Below are 27,894 nucleotides of genomic sequence, written 5' to 3' on the forward strand. Positions count from 1 at the left end.
GGGGGGAGAGGCATTGGTACTGTGGGTGGTGGTGGATGGGAGGCCCTGCTGCTGAGGATGGTGGGTGAATGGGAGGCCCTGCTGCTGAGGGTGGTGGGTGGATGCGTGAGAGAGGCCCTGCTGCTGTAGGTGGTGGATAGGTGAGAGAGGCCTTGGTGCTGAGGGTGGTGGGTGGGTAGAGAGAGGCCCTGCTGCTGAGGGTGTTGGGTGCTGCTGTGGGTGGGGGGATGGGGGGCCCTGCTGCTGAGGGTGGTGGGTGGGTAGAGAGAGGCCTTGCTGCTGCTGAGGGTGGTGGGTGCTGCTGTGGGTGGGGGCATGGGGGGCCCTGCTGCTGAGGGCTGAGTGCAGTGATCACGAGAGACCCACGGTGTCAGCATCAGATGCGGTGGGGGCAGGAAGCTCTTAAGGGCGGAAGTGGCGGAGGTGGAAGGGCGTCTCAGAAGCTCTCCCAGTGCTCTCTACCCTGAGACACCCCACAGCCCAGAAAGCAGAAATGGCAGAAAGAGCCAAGAAAGGCGGCAAGAAACTCAGTGAGTACCAAGGGCCCGTAGCCTCGGCATGCACTGCTGTGATAGATAGGAAGCGCCACCGCAGCTTCGGGCGTTTCATAGCGCTGCGAAGAGCAGGTGTTTGCATGATGGATGCTACTCGGCCAGAAGAAGAAAGAGGAATCCACGGAGCCATGGGGTGGGGGACACTGAGGGGAATCCACGCCCCCACAGGGAATCAGGGGAGGGCGCAGAACCGAGCTCATATGCGCTGCGAGCACTGGGGACATCTTCCCACGTGTTACCTGATCCAGAGAACTGTTTGCCCAAGATCACAAGGGGCGCTGCATTGACCCAATGCGACTGTGTGCCAGCGTGTATCTTTAGCTTACGCCGCCGGGGGCTCATTCACACAGCGAAGGGGCCCCCGGTGGAAATGCAACACATGTACAGAGGGATCCCACATGGGCCGGGGTGGGGGCGGCGTTCCGAGGGGCCGGAGGAGGTAGTTGAACCCCGCATTAAAGGAAATGTTCATACCAATGGTTTCATAAACACGGTGCAATGTCTTTCCCTGCGCCACACTGCCCATCACTTCCAAATGAAATCCCTTCCCTGGCAGTGGGGCACCCCCAATACTGTTGGTAATGCAGCGATTGCATGTGTAGACCCCACACGGCCCTCAGTACCTGCGCTTCTTATTTCTGAGTATTGGAGTACTGTGAGGCAGGCACGGTATCAAGAGAGATGGCACAGACAACAGACAAATATTTCTAAACACAGCTTTATTAATGATGAGGGTGGTGTAAGCCCAACTGACCCTGTGCTATGGTGGCATTGTCCCTGCCTAAAGAAACCTAAGGAAAGTCTGTGACTGTACCTGTCTGTGTCAAAACCTACGCTTGTTCTCACAACCGCAACACAATCTAGTGGGGGAATGCTCTCAACCAAATATCAGTGCTCAAGTTCAATACAGTTCCAATGTAACTTCGTTCCAAGGAGTATTGATCTTGTTCCAGAGCTACCCTCTATAGATTCACTGGCACCACAGTTCGCATCAAAAGAAGGTCTTGGGTTTCCCTTCCACAAGTTCAAATGTAATCAAGTTCAACACTGTGATCTTGGGACTCCCATCCCCAAGATAAATGCTCTCCAGTTCTTTGGTTCTCGGGGTTCCCTTCCCCGAGATAAACGCTCTCCAGTTCTTTGGTTCTTGGAGTTCCCTTCCCCGAGATAAACGCTCTCCAGTTCTTTGGTTCTCGGGGTTCCCTTCCCCGAGATAAACACCCTCCAGTTCTTTGGTTCTTGGAGTTCCCTTCCCAGAGGCAAACGCTCTCCAGTTCTTTGGTTCTTGGAGTTCCCTTCCCAGAGACAAACGCTCTCCAGTTCTTTGGTTCTTGGAGTTCCCTTCCCAGAGACAAACGCTCTCCAGTTCTTTGGTTCTCGGGGTTCCCTTCCCCGAGATAAACGCTCTCCAGTTCTTTGGTTCTCGGGGTTCCCTTCCCCGAGATAAACACTCTCCTGTTATTTGGTTCTCGGGGTTCCCTTCCCTGAGATAAACACCCTCCAGTTCTTTGGTTCTTGGAGTTCCCTTCCCAGAGACAAACGCTCTCCAGTTCTTTGGTTCTCGGGGGTTCCCTTCCCCGAGATAAACACCCTCCAGTTCTTTGGTTCTCAGGGTTCCCTTCCCCAAGATAAACACTCCCCAGTTCTTTGGTTTTCAGGGTTCTCTTTCCAAGATAAACATGTTCCAGTTCTTTGGTTCTCAGGGTTCCCTTCCCCAAGATTAATATTGAACAGTTCACTTGCTTCCTCCGTTCACATGTTCATAAGAGCATACCTGGTCCGTTTGACCTGCCCTTTGGTTAGCTTCACCCACGACACACACTTCTTTGCTGCTTTTCCAATATGTAGTGGTTTCTGGTCTAGGTGCAGTTAGCCGACCACACGGTCCACCCATTGCAGGTCACGCAACCAGCAACCACATCTCTTGTCTGCAATGTGACTCTTGATGTTGGTAATGTTAGTGTTACAAACTCCCTGGTCTAGGCGTAGTTGTCAGACCCCACAGTCCAACAATCACAGGTCACGCAACCATATATTTCCCCAAAGGCATTGTTGTGTGGGCTTAAACAGCACTGTTCATGCAGTTCGGTATTCAATAAATGCAGTTTTCACTTTCTTTCGCATAAGCAGTAACTTTCAGGCCGTTCGATATTCGATAAATGCAGTTTTCACTTGCTTGCGCTTCGCCATTATGTCAGCGTCTCGACTTCTCGCTCCTCAGCACGGCAATTCTTCGGTTCTCTTTTCCTTCTGCGACTGCACTTCCCATGTGCTTCTGGATTCCACCTTCTATACTCTATTACTAACTTGCTGCAGTTGAAATGACGTGTCTTCAATTGTCTGACCCAGGCAGGCAAACCCAGGTCTCTAAGGGCCAGGTGGAGAAGCCCTGACCGCAGAACAACATCCTTCATTAGCTCTGCCAGAAAATGCCATTTTGGGGAGCTGTGAAGTGGGAGCGAACCTTTTTTTGTGAATTGAGAATTTTGAAAGGAGGCTGAAGCCCGGCTGAGGGAAGTCTTCTTAGTGAACTGTGAATCGTGAAGGGAGGCTCGAAGTTGCCTGAGGGAAGCCTTAATTGTGAACCTTGAGAGCTTGAAAGGAGATGAGCCGCGTCTGACCAAAAACGTTGCCGAACAAAGCAGTACCAGTAAAGACAGCACAGCCAGTGAGTTGGAATGACTGAACTTTGCTAGGCTAGTAAAAGATACCATGGACAGAGTGGTCCGGCACCATGTGGGTGCTCATTCAAAAGTGTCTGTTAGGTATCCAGTCTAGTCTGAGTGTGAGAAAAGGAATATTGAGATCGAAGTGGTCATGCAACGGGTCAAGCTAAACCCTGTGCTCATTTGAAAGTCTTTGATAGTTTAATGTAGATCACAATTGGTGCGATCCCAGCTGAGGGAGACTAATTGAGTGAATGAGAGGGATCTGACCCCGGCTGAGGGGTATCCGGGGTGAACCGTGAGTCACCCAAGTGAATGGCTAGCAGCAATTATGCTGCATTGTTAGGAGCTCCTGCCTGATCCTGTAACATCTGTGGAACCAAAGGTACACACTCTGTAGCACACAGACCCAAGTGGCTACCAAAGTTGGCGGAGTGCCTTTGGAATAGATGCTCGGCTCTGGGAGCTGCCATCAACACCAGCACATCAAGGGAAAGTGGTGCGAACTTTGAGGCGGAACGAACAACAGAAGCAAAATGGCGACAAGAGCGGTGTTGCAGAGATAAATGTAAGGAGAACAGCAGATTGTGGCCAGGACTGCACGCCACGCTGCAATCAGCTGTGCATTGAAGGCAAAATTCATGAGGAAAGACCTGTGCGACAGCACCAGCGGAGGACTGCAGCAGAGCTGCGAGAGCGGACTCATGGTGGAGAAGACAGCGGGGCTGTGATTCACTCGTTGCCATAAGGAGTGTTTGCTTTTCTGCAGCATAGGTGGTGGTGGATACACCAGAGGAGAGGTGCCCACAAGGACGTGCCGGCAGAGGGGGAGAGAGACAACGTATGGGTAAGCCTGCCACCTGAGCCTGTAAAAGGAGAAAGTGCGTGGGGATCAGGGATACTTTACAAGCGGGTGGACCAAACCGCACTGGCGCTGGCATCCCTACTGGCTACCCTTATGCCCTAGACTGCGGTGGGGAAGCATCGGGCTCCCAGGTGGAAAATTAAGACCCCAAGTCTGAATCGGCGCATATAACATTAACGCAAAATCTGCGAACTCGCCAAGTTGCAACGGCCTTGGTGGGACACACACCTGGCTCTTGTGACTATACTGAGTCTTCATTGGGGGGGTCAGCGCTTCCTTATATCATCATACAGATAAGGTGTGGCCTATAGGAGCACTGAGTCCCATCCTATTGGGCAGCAATCAACTGGGACCAGGAATGTTTGTCCCTGGAGAGCACAGACCGACGGAGTGGACCGTACTGTCTATCTTCCCCACAGTACTTACATCTTAATACATCCAGAGACCACACACAGCCGGAAGATACCGGCAGGGAAGTGGGGAGGAAGACAGTCTGGATTGCGGTTGTTGTATTGTTAAGGATTTCAATCAGTCGACACACTTTGGTCTGAGCCTAGTATGCAGCGCACAATTGAAATGCTTATCTCTTTATATTATACAGATTCAGTTTGAGATGGTGCACCACTCGTATCACACCCCCTTTTCAAATACCCCGGGACACAATGGACCATGAACCAGACCGGTTGGTAAAATGTTATATTTATTTATTTATTTATTATAAAACTCAAAAGGAATCATACCATTTTTAATATGGGGCAGCAATCACCAATGGGGTGATAATTACAATGAGGATGTAAGCAATACACGTAGTGGAACATGTACAAAACACCAGGGAAGAGGAGCACTTTTTGATTTAGGAAAGATAGCACCCAAGTTAGGTTTCCCCCTGCAATATTACCTCTACTCACAAATAATCAATTCTAAATGGATGCAAAGACACAGCAGGTGATCAGGAATAAGAGGCAGAAAACAGAATCCAAATCCGACCTTCCCTCGCCAAATAAGAGTGGAAAACTGATTTTAAACCCCTTGCAATGTTATGAAATGACACTCGGAAATGGACAAATAAATAATTAATGTGCGGTTAAAACTCTAAGGTAAGTACAATTTCTCACTAAAGCAACAATGCACAGACACTAACAATCACAAGCAATGGATTACCAAGATCATATAATTCGAAAATGAGTGGAACGTTTAAAACATGTTGCAGCAAAATGACACGTGTAAAGGTTGCATTATCTTAATTCCCGTTTTAAATTACCCAAACTGATTTGGAGTGCGGTTTTTGGGTAGGGGGATAGGTATATATCACATGGACACTCTAGTTGAAAAAAGGTCTCTAGCTATGAAACTAGATGAGTTATGCAAGATATAAAAAGAGCGCTTTAAGTAAAATGAAGCCGTGAAATAGGAAAGGAATCAGTTGTGACAAGAACAGTTTTCCTTTACATTAGAGCATTCAGACTAAACCACCAAAGATGGACACAGTAAGATCCAGGGTTGATTCGTGACTTCAACCCTGTCACCCCAGCGCCCAACCCTGGCGGAAACCAGTCTGATCACTCAAAATATGACTAATGGCTTAGGATTTACAGAATACAAAATTGAAAAGAGATGGCGCTAGCACTTTAGAAATAAACGGGCAGGGTGCACAGATAATGCTAACAGTTTTAACAAGTTATCAGGATAAAGATAGGATGGCTTTGAGAGTGGGATAAGGACAAAGGCAAGACAAGATAGACTATGGATTTCTGTGAGGTAGGGATTAAACTTACAGTCCATTTCTAGTTTGAGATTTTGGACCGTCAATGGTTCTGGTCACTACACGGCAGCGCACCTGGCAAAGGAAAACAGCTGGGCTGTTCTGGTCGCTGGATACTAAAGGTCAGCGGGCAGGCAGGTAGTGGAGAAGCCGGTCTGGTTTCAGGATGCAAAAGGTACGAGTGGATGCAGTCAGTGGGCAGCAGTTAGTGGGCAGCAAGCCAGGCTGGTTCAGGATGCTTCCCAAAAGAATACCACAGCTTTCCCCTTTTTAATGGGAGATTAGTGGGATTTCAGAATGGAGGCCTTGCTGGGAATAGGATCAGCACTGCTTGGAATTTACAGTGGGCCCTGGAGTAGGGACAGCAATGCTTTGGCCTTGTGGTTGGGATCTGGACTGAGCTGGATGAATGCAACAGGACGCTGGTGCAGGAAAATCAGGAACAGTGTGTGTCCAGAGTCTTGTCAGGGACTCTTATTTATAATGCACAGTGACATCATCAAAGTATATGGCTGGGCAGGTTTAGCTAAGCACGCCTCTAAACTACTGGATTGGTCAGGGGTGCTAGTCCCCACCACGCTCTCAACTGGTTGGCTTTCAAAGCAGGAGGGCAGATTTATGATGTGAGTTTACAATGTTCAAAAAACCTCCCATAGTTATTTTAGCCAAAATCCAATTTTGCCACAAACGGTACATTTATACAGTTGTAATCTCTTAGCAAATTATATACACAGGTTACATATTTTATGTAGAGCATAGCACTCCAACTCTGCAATCCGTGAGACATTGTTTTGCCCTTTTAATACTTTTTGGTAATTTTGAGTATGAACGATTCGGCCTAAAGTTCCATAACTTTATACACATGTGTGGATTAACATAAGGGATGTAAGTATAACAATTTGCATTGGCAACATGGATGCTTTTCGTGTAACCCGCAATACTTTGTCATTTCTATTCCCAAGGTGTCACTGAATTCTACCATGTCTTCAATGAAAGCCCATGAAATCACATTTAAACTGTAACATTTTCACATTTTTACAAAGTCTTGCTGCAGAGATAAAAGTCTTTAAGGTTTATTTATGAAATGGTCTCTGGGAGCAAATGGCAATCCTTTGTCTGTCACTGGACCATTTTATTTCTCTTCAGCTGTCACCAACTGCCATTTCCTTCAGAGCAAGGTGGGGGTTTTCCAGCATGATTGAAGGTTTATTGCCCCTTTCCCACTTCACACTTTCTTGTACTGGGAGTTCCATTGTCAGGGGTTTCAGCCCAGACTAGATTATTTCCAACCTAGTAATTATCATTGGGATGTTAGTCTCTGTGAGAGTTTTTATGGTGGTTCCCTTCCTCTGGGGGGAGCTTTAGCTCTGCCAACTGGAATAACCTGTTTTTATTAGAGCTTGCAAACTCCAGCCCAGGTGGTTTAAAACCTTTATTTTCTTATTTTGGGTCCTGAATTAAAACAAACCCGTGGAATAAAATAGCCCATGCGTGTATTATCACCAGCAACAAAACCCCGTCACATTGCTAGATAAGACAGGCTTTCATTCAACAGTTTACTTTTAAACAGGCATTTTTCTCCTTTTTAGTTTGCAAAGCACAATTTTATACACGTGTGGTGAAAAGCAGGCATTTCATTTTAAATTCAGTTTTGCATCTCCCTCAGATTCTCACACTGTCTTGCAGCTATAGTTATTTCTTGTATGCAGGAGTTTTGTTTGAAACAGAGATGCTTTGAAACTGACATGGCTCAGATAACTGGAGTTGCTTTGAACTACTGAGCTTTGATACTTTCAAAAGAAAATGAACGCGTTTTCCCGTGCAGGTAAAAGTGGAGTTTTTCTCAGAGTTGCCTTGACAGGGCATGTCATTCAGGAATCATGCCTGATTTTGCTGAAGCACAATGAGATATACTGGGCATGGCAGGACCTTCTTAATCACAGTGGTTTAAGGAAGGACAGATGGAAATAGCATCAGCAGCATTATTTTTTTAAAGGTGAAAAAGTTTCCTTTTTTGGGCTTGCAGCAAGGCAACGCTGCTTTTTCACTTTATTCCATTTGTATGTGTCAGAACACTCTGGCACGCTCCCTCAGTGTGCCCCCTTGTTCCCTACACCCAATGTATGCTTGGCAAGATGGTGCAGCCATTTTCTTTGTTGCTGCGAAATGCAGTTTTAAGGCCATTGTGCTCACAGGAGTCAGCGCAACCATTTTGCAGTTTCTGCGTAAATGCAGCTTGGTTTTGGCGAAATTATGTTTAGTGGGTCAATGTAGCCCACAGTATGAACACCAGGGCCCCCCTGCTGGATGGTCTCGCCCCCTTTCACCTGTGTGGTGTGGAGTGCTGCCCAAGGAAGCACAGATGTTCTAGAATTGATGCACTTTGCAGGGGATCGGAGGAACTAACCCCCTGCTGGTCGCCCTGTCTGGAGTGTACCTGACCCTGCCAGAGAAATCCACATTGGAGGGGACCAGAGACAGACACCTCCTACCTGCTGCACCACTGGGAGTGCATTTAGCCCTAACTCAGGAGGGCGTCCCCTGGAAGTTCACTTGGATTTTCCGGGTTGACGCTTCCATCTCCTGGTCCCACAACGAAGACTAAGAAATGGTGGCACAGCCATATAGGTGCACAGGGTAGCACATTGTCACTTCGAAGCACGCCTTGAACATGCTATCAGGGAGCAGTTGATTAGCCAGCCACTGAAGGAGCAGTACCTTATTGCACCGTAGAAGCTGAATCAAAGAGTAAGCAGTCGACGCTCGACAGTTACACCGCAATTCATCCTTGATTGCCTCCGGACAGTATGGCAATGGCACGAGATAAGCCCAAGGAAGCGGGAGATGCTAATAGTCACATCCTACTGGCCATCGCAGAGCTTAAGGCCTCTCTGGGCGCCAAGATAGACGCTGTCATAGTTGTTGTGGGACTTCTGCGGCAGGACGTTAGGAAATTATCTGAGAGGACTTCTACGGTGGAAACGCTGCTGAAGGAAAACAATACTATGACACAGGAGCATGGCACCCAGATCCACATCTTACAGCAAAAGGTTAACCTACTAAAGAATAGGGCGGAGGACGCCGAAGGCAGGGCTTGACGAAACAATGCATTGTTGGCCCACCTGAAGAGGAGGACGGAACTGACCCTATGACATATGTTGAGAATATGTTCTTGCAAGACATCGGGCCTGGAATCTCTCACAAGGTTTCACGATTGAAAGGGTGCATATGGCCCTCACAAGAAAACCACAACCTGGAGCTCCCTGCTACCTATAATTGCAAATGTTCTGAATTATAGGGATAGGGAGAAGATTCTAACCTTCTCTAGGCAAGGAAGCACAATACGAAGAGCATCAGCGAACATTGCAGTGTACCCGGACTACACTTTTTATGTCCAGAAAAACAGGGCACAATTTGCAGTGGCCAAAACAAGACACCGCTCAGGAGGCTTGAAGTACATGTTAATGTATCCTGTCCGACTCAAGGTCCTATACAAAAACCGCGCTCTATTTTTTGAGTACCCCGAAGAGGCCCAGGAATGGATGGACAGAGAGAGGATCAACCAACGAACGGGGACAGTGCCCTCCCTCACTACAACGCACCTAGATGCCTTGAACATGGACGCAGGCATGACGGAATGACGGTGTTGTGGATGAACACACATTGACCGCAGGAAAACACCAAGAGGGGTTGCCCGACGCCCCCCGGCCTTAGAATGATACACTGAACGGGCTGACACCTCTACCAGCTCAAGGTCTTTGCCCAGTTGGCCAAGATGCCAGGATCTACACCCTAATTTAACTCAGCATTCTTGAACAAGGAGGCCTCACCAACGGCTGCAACCCACCCACAAAGTTCTTTTTTTTGTTTTCTTTTTTCTGGGGCGCTTGTTTCTGCGCCTGACCGCTGCGCACAACCCTTGGAATATCTTCCAGGAGGCAGTAGTGAAGAGCGGATATGCCCGAGCGTGGGCAACTACGCTGGGCGATTGTTGTTTGTTTGTAAAGTTTGGGAAGTTAGAAGGGAATTGGGGTTGCCTGTACTATACGCTCTACTGCAAATCGTTTCCGTGGAGCTAGAGCCCACCCTATGACGTAATGGGGAAGGATGGCTGGAGAAGCTCGGGGACATGTTACGTTTTATGAAAGTGTCTGATGGCGCCTAAAGGGATAAATCTGTTGACCTGGAACATTCGGTGCCTGAACAATTACGTGAAGAGGAACATAGTGTACTCTTATCTTCGTAGACACCATATTGACGTAGCCTTGTTGCAAGAGACCCACATCACGGCAGATAAGCAGGCACTGCTGGCTAGAAAATGAGGAGGGAGGATTATAGGTTTCACATACTCTACATATGCCAGCGGGGTACAGACCTGGATCGCACCATCGGTACCCCTCAAATTAGCACAGTCTAAAACAGACAATGAGGGCCAATTGGTGCACATACAGGGGCTGTTAGAGAATGTGGACATCTGTCTGGTAAATACAAATGCACCCAATCACAGCACAGCAGCTTTCTTTCAGACTTCATATCCAAGGTTTAATTGTGTTATGAACCCTTGCATGGATAGGTCAGACTCTAAAAGGCTGAGACCAACCCCACCAGCTAGATCCCTACAGACTTTGCTGTCGTCATTCGAGCTGGTGGATGTTTGGAACAATGTGTATCAATTGATAAAAACTGAGAATCCATGCTGATAATCTTTGTACCACCAGAAGGTGAAAATAGAATAGTTGAGCTCCTTGAATCTGTCTGTCTATCCACTCTTAAGGAGGTTTTGCTCTCCCAGCTGCACGTCCCAACTGGTTAACAAGGTTTGTTTTTCAAAACCCAGTTGTTTTTAGATACCCTTCCACTGTCCCACTATAACATCCAACAGTGGGATCGAATAATCTTAAAAATACGACTAGCACACACCTTCATTAGACCTAGTGCTTTTAACCCCCTTGTCCTGAACCTTTTCTTTCAGTACCAAATTTATTTCGGTCCCTGGTCCATCAGGTTTATAAAAAAATCTATCCAGATCTTCCTGCGGCGGAGTTAGACGACTTTGGAACTCTATCAGAGGGAGTCGAGACCTGTTTCTTTTCTGACTCGAAGGAACCCTTACCCCACCGGAAGAAATGGCCGACCTGGCAGCTGTCATGGGCCAGTTGGCCACCCATCAAATTCAGGCCGAAGCTAGGCTTTAAAAGAATTTGACAAAATTGGTTGAGTTACAAGCAAGACCCGTTCTAACTCAAGGGATACTTCAGCCATACCTGGAGGGCAAAGATCTAGGGAATTTCTTTCTGAATTTCGAACGACTAGCTGAGCAATTGAGATAGGAAGAAAATCTAATTTTATTTTATTGAGGGTGTCTGCTGAAAGGTGAGTTACAGACCGCCTACCAGCTACTTAATCTTGCCCAGGGAGCTACCTTTATATCCATAAAGGAGGGGCCTTAGAAAAGAGTAGGTCAAACCTCTAATTTCTATCGCAAGAATTAAGGGCCTTTAGATTAAACCCTGGAGAAATCCCCCTTGAAATGGGAGAAGAAATGAAAAACACTGTTGCTCTTTGGTTTAACAAGGAAACAATAGAAGCATTGATAGAAATGTTTACTTTAGAACAATTCACCAACTCTTTACACCCTTTTTTTCAAAAGGCAATATTACAATTAAATTGGGCTACTCGAGACATGGCCATTGAGACTGCCCCAAAGCACTCGGATGCAGTCAGTCAAACACTTCCACTTTGTACATCGTGGTGAGGAGCGGAAAGATCACAAACCTAATCACCGGCCCCAACCCCAGGTACTAGATAGAGGAGGAGGATCATATAAAGCCAAGAAATGGGTACCAAAAGAAAGAATGGAAGTTAAAAGACTTGACCCTAGAATTAGAGAGGAAACTAAAAGGGAGGAACCTAAAGGAATCAAACTACCTCCTCTTATCTGCTGTTTATGCAGAGAAACTGGGCATTTGGCCAGACACTGTCCGAAAAATGTAAACGAAGAACCCATGAAAATAGGCTGTCTAAAAGGGGACGAGTGGGAAGAACCCGAAGAAGACCTGGAAACCTTTAGCATATGCTTGTGTCAGTCCTCTGCTGACTTCACATATGAAAAGGCCTTGATAAATGGGAAACAAGTTGACTCAGGTAGCAAACAAACTGCTATAAGGGCCGCCTTGGTTACAACAACAGACCTCAAGAATGCCACCCTAGTTAGAGTTACATCTGTACACAGGGATAACTAAATATACCCTAAGATACCCATGTACATTAACATCAGGGGTGAGTCATATCTGATATCATCGGCCATCATTCCTGGGCTACCCAAAGAAGTCATTGTGGGAAGGGACTTCCCTGCATTCTCCACTCTTTTGCAGGAATCTCCAACTCCCCATAGGAAATGTATACATCAAGGCTACTGGCATTCTAACTGTTATTCCCAAAACTCTCCAATATGGGATTGGACAGAGACAGAACACCATGAGCCTACCATTTACCAGGAACCTTCCATGAGACATAGGGAGCACAAAAATCCAGGGTCACCCCCTCAGGGCCAGTTTATGGGATACATTTGGGAGACAAATATCTCGTTCTTGTTCTATCCAAAGTCTTCAAATCGAAGAACCTAGACAAAGACCAAGTATATCCACCTCGCATAGGGGAAGGGTATGTTACAAACCAGAAGGTGTCTCACCCACTAGTCCCTGGGGATCTGTCATCCAGGTGGCCAGGACATGGCCATCATTTTGGATCCAGTTCCTGGGGGAGGACCAGTGCGGGAGGATCACCTGAGTGAGGGGTCTTCGGGGAGTGGGACACCGGATGGTGAGGTACAGTATCCCCTTCCCTATAACACCTTTACCCCATCCTACCAAGTAGGATATTTAGGAACCCTAACTCCCCCCCTTTACAACATGAACACTTTTTTCTCACGGACAGCCCGCTATTAGAGAAAACTGACTAATACCTGAGCCGTATACCTGATGTGTCCCATACAATGGTCAGGCAAGGTCAGGCAATTACACATACCTGACTTTCATTAAGCGTCCCCACACGGATAAAAGGCGGGGCACAAGAGAACACTGAGTGAGGCAAAGCACACAAGGAAACAGCAGTTCCAAGATGGCGGTTTAAATAGAGAAGAAAGATGGCAAAACAGAAGGGGGTCGCAAGAAGGAAAGTTCCTTTGACCTTTTCGACAAGGAACCGTTACTTTCATGAGCCCTTGGTATTCGAAAGCTTAAGACCAGAAAACCAGGCTGAAGAATCCTGCATTGTGTCAGAGATATCCGGGGCCCTCTTGTATCAATAATCAAGGCAGGGAGTATCACCAGCCACCGTGGTACTGTCCTTGGCTCCAAGAACAAAGCAGAATAAGTGAAATCAGCACAGCCAGTGAGTTGGGGAGATCGATACAAGACTGGTCTGTCTTGAAGCCAAGGTTGCAAGCAGCAACATTGTATGCAGAGTGCTGGAGTGAACATTATTTGAAATGTGTGTGATAAAGGACGCAAGTAAAGTTGAACTACTGATGAGTGATTGAACTTTCAAACGAAGATACAATACCTTTGACAGAGTGGTCCGGCACCTCGTGTACTCAATCGAAGGTCTCTGTAAGGTATCCAGATGAGAAGTGGCAAAAGTGAAAGAGTTGTAGAGAATTGTGAATCAAAGTGGTCCTGAGATGGGTCGAGCAAAATCCAGGGCACAGCCGAATGTCTTCGATGTTGATATAGTAAAAGAGTTTGTGGCAAAGTAGATAAAGTTGGTCCAAGCCCGGCAGAGGGAGATCAATTGAAAGCTTTGTGTTAAAGTAGGTCTGAGCCCAGTGGAGGGGGACCCGGGGTGAAGCGAAAATCACCCGAAAAGGTTTTGTGTTAACGTGGGTCTGAGCCCGGCAGAGGGGGACACGGGGTGAACAAAAATCACCTGAGAATTCGTACATGTGAAATCCTAGGAAGAAAGGAAATTTGAGGTATTTCGTGTTCCATCAGCCCCTCTGAAAAAGAGACTTTGGTACAGAGGGCCATGATATGGAAGTTTTGAAATGGACCCTTGTGCTAGGGAAGCCAGAGACTGTGCTAAGCTCGAGTGTGCCACCTTGTCCTGTGCTGAAAACGTGGGGAAGGGAAGCCAACGGCTTGAATATCCTGACATTTCATTTCTTGAGAACTTTTCTTTTGCATAACATTGTTTCCACACTATTTGTATTTAGAAGTAAGGATTGGCAATAGGTTTATTAGTATAGGCTCTTTTATTTTGACAAGACCCCACTAGGACTCCGTTATTATTTGATGGCCGTAGCTTGCTCCCATCTTTAGATTTAGGATTAGATGGGCGTTTTTCAAACCCAATTGAAGTTCAATAAACACCCTTGAACTTTAATCACTGTGTCTGTCTTGCTGACACATGCCTTCCTTACAATAGCCAATCCTTAAATAAAACAAGAAATTAATACAGCATGCCCAAAAAAGAAGAGGGGCGCCAGGCATCCTCTCGTAGTCAAGGATTGGATTCGCGTGTGGATATTTTATTATACACAATGCCCAATCACAAAATTGCCCATAAGTAACGTGTGTTTCGGCCTACCCAAGGCTTTTCTCAAACTTGGGCTACTTGTATCAAAACAAATTACAAGTAATGAATAGGTTTAACAAAAGCATAATATGCCACATCCATCAATAAATCAAATGCGATACATAGAACATGATCATTAACAGATCTTGACAAAAAAAGAAAAACATTTATAAAATGAAATGATAGAATGGTAATATAGGTAAACCAATAAGACGGAAGGTTGCAGCGGGAAAGGGGATTAACCCCTGAATGGGAAGCTACATGGAAGAATGTATCCAGCAGCTATGACACACACATGAGGCAAGGGCGAATGGTTTAAGGCATGTCCGGGTTTTGACAAAGGCCAGCGGCCAAAACACGTGTTAACCCAAAGGACAAATTCCAATGAAACATGTTTGACGCAATTAATGAAGTACCACACAGCTTGTTTGTATTCATATTCAAAAAGGAGGGGGTACATCCTTCCAGGTAACTTCGATAGCGACAGGTTTTTATAATTCAGCAGTCCAAGGCGCTGAGTGACTCTCTATAATGCCCCAATTCTCTTATTAACTCACATTTTAACATATTTACGGTTATAACATTAGTGCCCCCACCGCACCAGTGTCCCATCACCATTATGCGTCCATCACATAGTCCTTTAGATGGGAAAGCCTGCTTTGAATGGTGCGTTGTGGGTAGCGCTGGCCCCCTCCACAGATCGGCCTGTCCTGCCCTGCATTTCCTCTGTCCATCAGTTCATGGGGGCCGCCACCCCCTCTTTCATCGGGCTCTTCCTCACACCCGCTCCATGGTGTGACAAACATCTGACTTCCCCCACAAACCTTTTTGAAGAAGCTGGCGTTCTTGGTGACTGTGGCTTTCCCATCAGAGGCAGTCGCCATAGAGCCTTTTACCTCTACCACATCCATGGGGCTGGGCTCGTACGGCAGGAACAGCTTCCCTTGTGGATGTCGGTTCAGCACGAGCACTTCATCTCCCAAGCCAACTGGTGTGCCCGGAGACCTCTCCGAATGTTCTCCCCCTCATTCCTGGCCTTCCCCTCTCAGCCACTTTCTCGTCATCGATCTCAGTGGGGTCCCTCGCTCGAGTGTCCGGTAACAGTCCTCGGGGACATCTCTTGAATAGCGCCTGCGCGGGTGCCACACCCATAGAACAGTGGGGAGTCGCCCGGTACTCCGTCAGGAATTGATAACAGGCTCTTTTCAGGCATTGGTTCTGTCTGTGGGCGATGCAAAACACCTTGTTAAGGGTACGTATAAAGCGGTCCGCTTCACTGTTCGCACTGGGCCACACCAATGATACCCTTTGGTGGTGAATTCCACATTCCCGCATAACTTGCCCAAAGCTCTCTCCTTGAAAAGATGGCCCATTGTTCGGGCAGACCACTTGCAGTAATCCATGCCGGGCAAAGACTTTCTCTAGTGCTGCAGCCACGTGGTCGAACACCACCGACTCTAGGAACTTCACTTCAGGGTATCTTGTCCATTGGTTGATCACTACCATGAAGTGTGTGTCTCTTCCGACTGAGCCGAAATCCATGTGCACATTTTCCCAGGGCTGCAAGCTTCAGGGCATGGATTCAATAGATGGTTCTCGTTGTTCCGGGCTGCTGCCTGACACCACACGCATCCGGCAACAAACTCGTCCACCCGCCTCACAAGGTTCGGAAACCACACCTTCAACCTCAGGCACACTTTGGTCTTGACTGTCCCTTGATGACTTTGGTGAGCCAGTGTTATTACTTGCTGGATTTTGCTTGCCAGAACCACTATCTTCGATCCTCTTAGAAGTAGGCCTGAGTCAGTGAATGCTAGTTCGTCTCTGATCTTCCACAGTTGTACGAGCGTGGCACGGGCATTCTGAGTCCTTTAATTTAGGCATTCCAAAATTACTTTCCACTCTCCTCTCTGCAAAGCCCCTCGAAGAAGACGGAAACACTCGTCCTCTTCTGATGCAACTGCTATTTCCTAGATCAGCATAGAGTTTGGGGTGGTCGACTCAATGATTACCTGAATGTACTCTTCTGCCTCCTCTGCACTGTTTTCACCGCCTGTATGCCCTTTCTGCGGATGTCTTGAGAGGTAGTCAGCTGCGTTATTGGCCGTGGGCCTGTACACCAGGCAGATTCCATACTCAAACAGCGCCAGCATCCACCACTCGATCCTGGCTAGTGGTTTGGAAGGCGAACCGGCCATGATTGGGATGAGAGACTTATGGTCTGTTATCACTGTCACTGGTCTCCCCAAAATGTACAGACGGAAATGCTGCCACCCGCACAGTATAGCCAGCACCTCCCACTCCATTTGGGAGTACCATTGCTCCGTCTCCAAGAGGGCACGGCTGGCAAATGCCACCAGCCTCACTGCTCCGTTGGTGTCAGGCTGCATTAGCACCGGACCCAGACCAAACGGGCTTGCATCCACCACGATTTCCGATGCCAAAGTCAGGTCAAAGAATGCCATGGTGTTGTTTGCTGTGAGGGCTTCCTTGACATCATCGAATGCTGTCTGTTCCTGGGGGCCCCATTGCCACACAGTGTCCTTCTTGGTTAGGTTTCACAACGGCTCTGATAAGGTGTCCAGATTCCTGATAAAAAGACTGCAGTATGTCATCAACCCCAGGAAGCTGCGCACTTAGTCACTGTCTCTGGGGGTTTGGCCTCTTTAAGTTCTCTCACTTTCCCTGGGTCTGGTGATAAACCCCTCTCTTGGAACACAAATCCGAAAAAGTCAATGCTGGTCTTGAGGAACTCACATTTTTCCTTATGCAGAGTGAGAACCAGCGACTTGAATCCGTTCTAGCGTCTTGACTAGTCTCTCCATGTGGTCGGCTTCTGAGCTGGCGAAGACCAGGATGTCATTGCTTATGTTCAGAATGCCCTGTAAATCAGCCAGGGCGCCCCGGATAATGTTCTGAAATACTTAAATACTGAAATACTTAAGCCGCTGAGGACACTCCAAAGCAGAGTCACTGGTAGAGATACAGACCTCTGTGCGTCGTGAAGGTGGTTACGTACCTCGACTCGGGGTGAAGAACAACTTGATGGTATCCGACTCTCAAGTCAAGTTTTGAGAAAAACCTGTCCCCTTGTAGTTCCACAACAATGTCCTCAATGTACCCTCTCCCCACCTTTCACACCATCTGAGGAGGACTGTGACAAGGTCCATGAGGCATTTGCTAACAAGATTACGAAAGCAAGGAAAAAAATAATAGCCGCCCAAAAAACATAAGATGCCCAGCCAGACCGAGTGTGTCTGGATCAAATCCAATCCCTGCCTGGACATTTCAGCTTCCACGCTATTACACCAGAGGAGATGATAAAAGTACTTTCCTCCATGAAACTCACATCATGTGAAGAAAATGTCAACCTTCCAAAAATCATATTGGAAAATAAAGAGATTTTCATTCCCTTAATTACAAAAATGGTAAATGCATCTTTTAGAGAAAGCACTATATCCAACATCATTAAAACCGTCACCGTTACGCCCTTGGCGAAGAAACCGGGTGTTGGATCAAAAGGACCCAGGAAACATGCGACCCATCACCAATTGTAATTTTTTGCTCAAGGTGATGGATAAGGTAGCCACTAAACAGCTGCAAGAATATGTAGAATTGAACAATATACTGCGCAGCCAGCAGCCAGGCTTCCGGAAAGCCCATAGTACGGAAACCGCAATGCTAGACTTGCAGACACATATGTTGAATATTTTAGACAAGGGTAAAACAGGTTTACTCATACGCTTGGATCTCAGTGCAACCTTCGACCTGTTGGATCACAAACAACTCCAATGGGTCCGAAAGACAGTCACAAACTGTTCCAAAGAGGCCACCAGATGGCTGGTTTCTTTTCTAACAGAATATCCAAAATACACTGGGGATATAAATTCTCTTAAGAGGCACCCATAACTTGTGGCGTCCCGCGGGGCGCTAGTTTGTCGCCATTGCTGTTCAACCTCTACATTAGGTGTCTCTGCGTAGTGCTGGAAAACATCTGTGCATTTTTCACAAACTACGCAGATGACACCCAACTGGTGGTGGAACTAAGCAGCAACTATTCAGATGACATCACAAAGGTGTAAACGCTGTATATTATTATTGAGGCATGGATGGAATCAAATTGGATGTGCCTTAACAGCAATAAAACGGAGATGATGTTCCTCGGATCCCAGCAGGCTCAAAGCAAACTGGGACCCCAACATAAATCATTCATCATCAAAGACACCCCCATTCTTGTCACAGGCAAAGTGAAAACCCTAGGATTTGTTATGGAAGCCTCCATGGGCACAAGTGCTCAAGTAAAGAACCTCAACAAGAACTGTCTATATCACCTGCGTCTCGACTCGATTACGGTAATGCATTACTCATAGGTGCTAATCAACAGTGCATTGCAAAATGTCAGGTCATAGAAAACAACGTGGTCAGAATAATAAGAAAGAAAACCAAATGTGATGATATCACAGCAGATAGAAAGGCGTTACATTGGTTGACTATCGAGGACAGGATATACTTTAAATCGGCGACCCTAGTCCACAGGTGCCTCTATGGGAAAGCACCGAAATATCTGAAGGAAGTGTTTTTCATACATGTCCCCAGGCGTTCTCTCAGATCAGAAGCACTGGGTCAGATCTCAGTCCTACCCCACAGAAGAACCAATGAGTTGGGGAGAGCCTTCCAAGTGCTATCTGCACAAAAATGGAATAAACTGCCTGTTACGATCATACTCGAGCCAAACTATGTTATTTTCAGAAGAAATTTCAAAACGTTTCTGTTTAAGTAAGGACTTTTGTGTTACGATGGGTCTCCGACGCGGTTTGTTATGGAACCGCTGGCGGCTTCAACCAAAGTTGCGGCTTGGTTCATCCAACATGGCGCCTGTACTCGGAGTCAATGGTCTAGTTGTCAGGACGGGAGACGGAAGCGAAGCTCCGCCTCCCATCCCGGAAACGCTACAAGAATCCACGTCTCCTGGACAACAACACGTTGCTACTGCTATCAGAGGCTCCGCTCCGTGAATTGCCGTTAGAAATCTTACGTTACTATTTCCTGAGAACCTTTGTGTCTACTAACCCTTGATTTCTCTCCTTTCATTTTCGAGCAGGGAAGCCCCGCCTCCTCTGTCACCCACGCTTGCGTTACCGACTCCATTCGGCCACCGAGAGCAGTGTGTCTCAACCTCCACGCTTGTAAGCTCCTTTCCGTTTTGTACCCGGTAACCAGACTTATAGATCAGGCCTCTCCCCCTCTAAATTTCTCTTTTCTTATTCCTCCTAAACCCCGCTTTTCAGCTTGCCTTCCCGCTCATTCTTGGAACCCCGCTTGGAATCCCTCTCTAAAGGCACACACACTACAAACAGCGATTGGAAATCCTCTGCCGACACCCAGTTCCTACCGCTCGCTCCCAGTGGCTCTCAACCAGGTATTACTACACTCATCCAACACTCGCAAGAAATCCGCTACTATCACCTTCGCTAACTTCTATATGTTTATTCCCAGTTTTTCCTGAGCCTGATACTTCATAGACGAACCACTTACCTACCGTTAGAAGATATCATCCCACAAGATCTTTGAGAGTCTGAAACCAGCTCTACACGCAGCGCTCTCTACCGGCCACCGGGTTTTCTTCCCCACGAGGGTTTCCCGGGAGTCTCCTTTCGATACCTGAGTTGGAAGGTGTCGGAAGCGGGTTCCAGGTAGATCTATCTATTCTACATTTCGGAACGAAGACAAGGTAGGCCTTGTTGTGTTGTTCTTGCCGGCGAGTTTGCATGTGGGGATTCTCCAGAGAGTAATGAGTTGAATTGTAACATTTTGTCCCTCTGCTTTTAAGTAGGCTTTTTGTCCCGTTTTAATGTTGTCTTGATTGTGTATATGTTTGCACCCCGATGCCTGCAGGCTTTCAGCGCAATATAAATTCATAAATAAATAAAAATAAAATAAATCAATGGTAGGGTTCAGGTGCTTTTTCCTATTTATGACTTTGTTCACTAGTCTCATATCCATGCAAATCCTTACTGAGTCGGGTTGTTTGAGTTTTCTTGCCACCTCTATAGGGGATACCCACAGTGTTGGTCCTTCCACTTTTTCAATAACATCGAGCTGTACCAGATTGTTCAACTCCTTGTCCACCAGCTCCTTCAAATGAAAAGCAATCCTCCGGTGTTTCAAGGCAACTGGGTGAATGGACCGGTCTATTTGTAGTCTGTCAGGATCACCTACAAGTTTTCCAATGCCTACAAACACTTCAGCAAACTTTGCCAATACTGCCTGGACGTCCTCAACGTACACTCCATATGCAAAGCTCACGATTTTCATTGCCTCCACCATGGCACAACTCAGTAAAGTGTTGCCGCTAACATCTGTGACGAAGAACCTGGCCTTAATCGAGCTGAAGCCATGCACGACATGAGATACAAATGCACCTATTAACGGGATGGGTTTGTCCCCTCCAAACATGTAGATATGCACCCTGGGGTGTATTAGCGCTGGGGGATCTTACAATGCCTCATAGTGTCTCAGTGCCATAATTTTCACAGAGGCACTGGTATCCACCAGCACCGGGGCCTCAGATCCGTAGACCTTGACTATGCATTTTGGTTGTTGCCTTGCTCTGACCTTAATTTAACTGACATTGGAAATAAAGAAATTGTTCTCTTCATCTTCCTCTTCCCCATCTTGTCCACTTAGGTCCTCTTCCTGATTTGTCTACACGACCCCATTCTGGCCGGTCCTCTATGCACTGCCAATGGGAGAGGTGCTCGACACATCTGTGCGTAGTGGTCTGGGTTTCCTCATCTTACACACGCGCAACCTTTCGCAGGACACTCAGCTGCATGTGGGAGATCATACCCACAGTGAAGGCATGGGGTAGAGTCGGGAGGCTTGCCCTTCACTCTCTTGCAGATGTCACGTTTCTTCACGCCCCTCTCGTCCCCTGAGGGCACCCCACAGCACAGACGTCATCGATTTTCAATGTGCATATGGCCGCGTCCATTTGGAAGCGCGCGTATCTGCCAGCTCATGTGACCTCCCTAGTTCGAGAATCCGCGCCACCTGGCGTTGCAGCTTTCCTGATGCGCTGCCTTGAATGATCTGATTGCGTGTTATGCCTTCCTCATTGTCCCATGCACAGGTGGAGGAAAGGTGTTCAGTCTGCCGTAGAAAGAGTCCAATGGCTCATCGTCTTTCGCTTTGGCATTGCACATTATGAATCTCTAATAATCTAGATTAGCGCGTGGCAAGAAAGGTTCCCTTAGCACATTTTTTCAGCTGCATAGGAATTATCTATCGGCTGCAATGTCTTGAAGATCTGGAGGACTACACGTCCCGCTGCATAAATGAGGGTCGACACTTTGGCTTAAAAATTGGTCTCCCCTGTGGCCATGAAGTACACCTTCAGGTGCACGATCCATAAATTCCACCTTTGACCCAGACTAGATGGTGCACTAGAGATGTCAAACTCCGGAATTGGGGCAAGGGCTCGTGTTGGCGGGACATCTGTGCACCCAATGGGGCAGAAACAGCAACTGCAGCCACATTTCACTGGCCTCCATCCATGATGCATGCTCCACTCTAAGAACTGTTCCCGCTGGGCGCACAGGCACCCCAATGTTACCAGGGGCGGCAACCCAGGACCATGTGTGGCAAAACCAATAAGGCAGATCAGGCAAGATGGGATGCTCATTGCCAGTCCTGCTGCCTTGCTGTTGGGAGGGCCACGGTCAGCCCCTTAAGAAGACATTTCACACTGTTCTTCCCCACACGACTGCACAACACAAGGCCAGTGTTGTGACCTGCTACATTGATAGTAGGGCACTGAATTGCATGTGTGGCAGGACAGGATGGGGGGCAGTTAGAGAAATGAATGGCACTGCGGCCGGGGAGCGTCTCTCGGTATCACACTGCCCACTGCTAGTGTCCCAGGGATCACCATTGTTATATGGCCCCCCAGTGGGCCTCATACGACGGTAGCCCCGGACCCACAGACGGAAGGACACGTGAGACGCTGTTATCCTCCGGGGCTTTGCTCGTGCACTGCCATGACATAGCAGTGACGTCCCGCTTATTCACGCGACAGAGTTACGTCACCCCGCCGCCTGCTTCTTAAAGCAACCGCGCCACAGTAGGGTTATTTTTGGTGAATTATAATTTATATGACAATTGAACCGAGTATCCTTAGCAATGAAATTCAGAGGTAAACATTTATTTTTCTATGATTTGAACCCAGATCCTAAGTAAGCAACAAGTCCATGCTGCCCTGATTGCACTTCCCCCTTCTCCCTCCCCCTCCACTTCAGGCTGTCGTAACTTGCGATCCGAATGGCACAAGGCCTACTAAGATCGTTATTTTGTCCTCCCTCTGTCTTCCCTCCCTTGTCTTGTCGTGCCTAGTAACACTTGTGTACAGGCGCGTTATAAATGACTAATCATATCATATCATGAGGACTCTGCACTTTATGGTATATCACAGCTCACAGGTAAACATCTGACCATTGGATACATTTTTTGTTTTATATTTTTTATATATTAAAAGAATGTACACAATATAGACATGGAGTTTAGTTCCAGAAATTGTTCGTTCATTTCTTTAGAAATGGGTCCCTGAAGAACTGCTTGTGTCTTAACTTAAATTTTCCACTGATGTCAAGAGGAAAAGACTACTAACTATTGCAATTAAACTTTGTTGAAATTTGAGAAATTGCTAGTAAATGTAAGGTGTTAATACACACACAGCATCCTTCCATCCGCCTAGGGTTTCTTACCTGGGATCCATTGCTCCACTACCGCCTAGGGTTTCTTACCTAGGATCGATTGATCCACTACCGCCTAGGGTTTCTTACCTGGGATCCATTGCTCCACTACCGCCTAGGGTTTCTTACCTGGGATCCATTGCTCCACTACCGCCTAGGGTTTCTTATCTGGGATCCATTGCTCCACTACCGCCTAGGGTTTCTTACCTAGGATCCATTGCTCCACTACCGCCTGGGGTTTCTTACCTGGGATCCATTGCTCCACTACCCCCTAGTGTTTCTTACCTGGGATGCATTGCTCCACTACCGCCTAGGGTTTCTTACCTAGGATCCATTGCTCCACTACCGCCTGGGGTTTCTTACCTGGGATGCATTGCTCCACTACCCCCTAGTGTTTCTTACCTGGGATGCATTGCTCCACTACCGCTTAGGGTTTCTTACCTGGGATCCATTGCTCCACTACCATCTAGGGTTTCTTACCTGGGATCCATTGCTCCACTACCGCCTAAGGTTTCTTACCTGGGATCCATTGCTCCACTACCGCCTAGGGTTTCTTACCTGGGATCCATTGCTCCACTACCGCCTAGGGTTTCTTACCTGGGATCCATTGCTCCACTACCGCCTAGGGTTTCTTACCTGGGATCCATTGCTCCACTACCACCTAGGGTTTCTTACCTGGGATCCATTGCTCCACTACCATCTAGGGTTTCTTACCTGGGATCCATTGCTCCACTACCGCCTAAGGTTTCTTACCTGGGATCCATTGCTCCACTACCACCTAGGGTGGGAAACATTGCTCCACTACCGCTTAGGGTTTCTTACCTGGGATCCATTGCTCTACTACCATCTAGGATTTCTTACCTGGGATCCATTGCTCCACTACCGCCTAGGGTTTCTTACCTGGGATCCATTGCTCCACTACCACCTAGGGTTTCTTCCCTAGGATCCATTGCTCCACTACCACCTAGAGTGTTACTCACTGGACAGGAAGTATACCAAATCGGTGGCTGGAAGGCACAGGACTGAAGTATTGATTGAAGAGCTAGGTCGGGGCCTCCAACCTAGCCTCCTCTCTGTGAGGGCACAAGACCTTTTTAACGATATGACCCTCTGCTGGGTAGGACCAGGCAGAGGGACTGATCGCTCAAAAGGGCGGTGAGGACACGCCGCCAAGAACCCAGCTGTAAAGGAAAAACAAGAGGTGAGCAATTGGAAATTTAAGAAAGATCCCTTTCCCTCGATACTTCTTTCTAGTAGTACCTGAGCTATGCCCTCCCCTTGTTTCAAGGCAACCGGAACCACCTACAAGTAAGAGAGGAGAATTTAACCTATCCTGACTATAGTAGTCAATTAGCTAAGGAGAATGGATAATCATACAAAAGAAAACCCTTACCACTGATGTGCTGTTGAGTCTGTGTTGTCCCAAAGAGTTCATAAAAACAGAAGTGCAAATTAACAAATGGGTAGGTTAGTTAGGGAAACTGAACCCGGGCGGAACGAGGGCCGCACTAGAGTCAGGTAGGTGCACTATCCGCAAAGCGTCCCTGTGCACTACTGAAGAATGTCCAATGGAAGTCTGATTGTGGAAAGGATGGTAACAGCAACAATAAAGGACACAATTGAGTTGGAGTATTGTAGGTGATATAGTTCAGCAGCAAGGTACAATGAGTACAGGAGATATGCTTGTTAGCAAGTGGTGAAAAGAAGAGTCTTACTGATGCCGTGATCACAAGGTTACAAAAGCGGCAGGCACAAGCAGTCCGTGAATGAGGAAACAGGTCTGGTACACGGGTAAGTATTTTCCAAAAAGCGGCAGCAAAAGCAGTCCGTGAATGAGGAACAGGTCTGGTACACGGGTAAGTAGTTTTCCAAAAAGCGGCAGGCAAAAGCAGTCTGTGAAGGAGGAAACAGGTCTGGTACACAGGTAAGTAAAGTAGGATTGAAGACGTAACTTCTAAATACCGGGATGCAACTTTAATCTGAAGCAGCGTTTCGCCTGGTTCCGAGGTTTAAATCGGGAAGGAGAAGGCGGAACTGGACGAAACCGAGGCTCACGCATCATCGCCTCTCAGCTGACAGCGGGAGGCGGAAAGCTGGGAATCGTAGTCCAAACTTGCCGCAGAGTGCTGCGGAGTGAGCCAAAGCCACTATTTTCCAGGGTAGTTGCCAGTGGGCGTAGAATGGGTTTGTAATATGACGCATACCCCTACGGAGGGCAATAACCTTCCTGCGGGCCTGCCGAGGCGTAACAGAGTTTCTTACTACCATCTAGGGTTTCTTACCTGGGATCCATTGCTCCACTACCGCCTAGGGTTTCTTAACTGGGATCCATTGTTCCACTACCACCTAGGGTTTCTTACCTAGGATCCCTTGCTCCACTATGGTCTAGGGTTTCTTACCTGGGATCAGTTGCCCCACTACCGCCTAAGGTTTCTTACCTGGGATCCATTGCTCAACTACGACCTAGGGTTTCTTACCTGGGATCCATTGCTCCACTACTGCCTAGGGTTTATTACCTGGGATCCAATGCTCCACTACCGCCTAGGGCTTCTTACCTGGGATCCATTGTTCCACTACCGCCTAGGGTTTCTTACCTAGGATCCATTGCTCCACTACCGCCTAGGGTTTCTTACCTAGGATCCATTGCTCCATTCCCGCCTAAGGTTTCTTACCTAGGATCCTTTGCTCTACTACCATCTAGGGTTTCTTATCTGGGATCCATTGCTCCGCTACCATCAGGGTTCCTTACCTGCTATCCATTGCTCCACTACCACCTAGGGAGTGTTATCTAGGATCCATTGCTCCAATACCGCTTAGGGTTTCTTACCTGGGATCCATTGCTCTACTACTGCCTAGGGTTTCTTACCCGGGATCCATTGCTCCACTACCGCCTAGGGTTTCTTACCTAGGATCCATTGCTCCACTACCGCCTAGGCTTTGTTATCTAGGATCCATTGCTCCACTACCGCCTAGGGTTCCTTACCTAGGATCCATTGCTCCACTACCGCCTAGGGTTTGTTATCTAGGATCCATTGCTCCACTACTGCTAGGGTTTCTTACCTGGGATCCATTGCTCCACTACCGCCTAATGTTTCTTACCTGGGATCCATTGCACCACTACCGCCTAGGGTTTCTTACATAGGATCCATTGCTCAACTACCGCCTAGGGTTTCTTACCTGTGATCCATTGCTCCATTACCACCTAGGGTTTCTTACCTAGGATCCATTGATTCAATACCGCCTAGGGTTTCTTACCTAGGATCCATTGCTCCACTACCGCCTACGGTTTCTTACCTGGGATCCACTGCTCCACTACCGCCTAGGGTTTCTTACCTAGGATCCATTGCTCCATTACCGCTTACAGTTTCTTACCTAGGATCCATTGCTCCACTACCGCCTAAGGTTTCTTAACTGGGATCCATTGCTCCACTACCGCCTAGGGTTTCTTACTTAGGATCCATTGCTCCACTACCGCCTAGGATTTCTTACCTAGGATCCATTGCTCCACTACTGCCTAGGGTTTGTTATCTAGGATCCATTGCTCCACTACCGCTTAGGGTTTCTTACCTAGGATCCATTGATCCACTACCGCCTAGGGTGGGATCCATTGCTCCACTACCGCCTAGGGTTTCTTACCTGGGATCCATTGCTCCACTACTGCCTAGGGTGGGATCCATTGGTCCACTACCGCCTAGGGTTTCTTACCTGGATCCATTGCTCCACTACCACCTAGGGTTTCTTACCTAGGATCCATTGCTCCACTACCGCCTAGGGTTTCTTACCTAGGATCCATTGCTCCACTACCGCCTAGGGTTTCTTACCTAGGATCCATTGCTCCATTACCGCCTAAGGTTTCTTACCTAGGATCCCTTGCTCCACTACCATCTAGGGTTTCTTACCTAGGATCCATTGCTCCACTACCGCCTAGGGTTTCTTACCTAGGATCCATTGCTCCACTACCGCCTAGGGTTTCTTACCTAGGATCCATTGCTTCACTACCGCCTAGGGTTTCTTACCTAGGATCCATTGCTCCACTACCGCCTAGGGTTTCTTACCTGGGATCCATTGCTCCACTACTGCCTAGGGTGGGATCCATTGCTCCACTACCGCCTAGGGTTTCTTACCTGGATCCATTGCTCCACTACCGCCTAGGGTTTCTTACCTGGATCCATTGCTCCACTACCACCTAGGGTTTCTTACCTAGGATCCATTGCTCCACTACCGCCTAGGGTTTCTTACCTAGAATCCATTGCTCCACTACCGCCTAGGGTTTCTTACCTAGGATCCATTGCTCCATTACCGCTTACGGTTTCTTACCTAGGATCCATTGCTCCACTACCGCTTAAGGTTTCTTAACTGGGATCCATTGCTCCACTACCGCCTAGGGTTTCTTACTTAGGATCCATTGCTCCACTACCGCCTAGGGTTTCTTACCTAGGATCCATTGCTCCACTACCGCCTAGGGTTTCTTACCTAGGATCCATTGCTCCATTACCGCTTACGGTTTCTTACCTAGGATCCATTGCTCCACTACCGCCTAGGGTTTCTTACTTAGGATCCATTCCTCCACTACCGCCTAGGGTTTCTTACCTAGGATCCATTGCTCCATTACCGCTTACGGTTTCTTACCTAGGATCCATTGCTCCACTACCGCTTAAGGTTTCTTAACTGGGATCCATTGCTCCACTACCGCCTAGGGTTTCTTACTTAGGATCCATTGCTC

At 47.6% G+C, this 27,894-nt stretch overlaps 1 protein-coding gene across 1 annotated transcript in view; it reads left to right on the top strand.

Moving 5' to 3' along the window:
• Window positions 1-424: 424 nt before the first annotated feature.
• The window catches only part of SH2D3C (SH2 domain containing 3C), a 580,515-nt gene continuing 553,045 nt past the window's right edge, over window positions 425-27,894 (top strand). Inside the window, exon 1 of the mRNA XM_069609127.1 lies at window positions 425-530. Coding sequence (XP_069465228.1) covers window positions 494-530 — 37 coding nt within the window. The 5' untranslated portion in view covers window positions 425-493. The remainder of the gene's footprint in view (window positions 531-27,894) is intronic.

The sequence above is a fragment of the Ambystoma mexicanum genome, chromosome 8 (assembly GCF_040938575.1).
Source record: "Ambystoma mexicanum isolate Mex_15411 chromosome 8, UKY_AmexF1_1, whole genome shotgun sequence".
NCBI classification, from domain to species: domain Eukaryota; kingdom Metazoa; phylum Chordata; class Amphibia; order Caudata; family Ambystomatidae; genus Ambystoma; species Ambystoma mexicanum.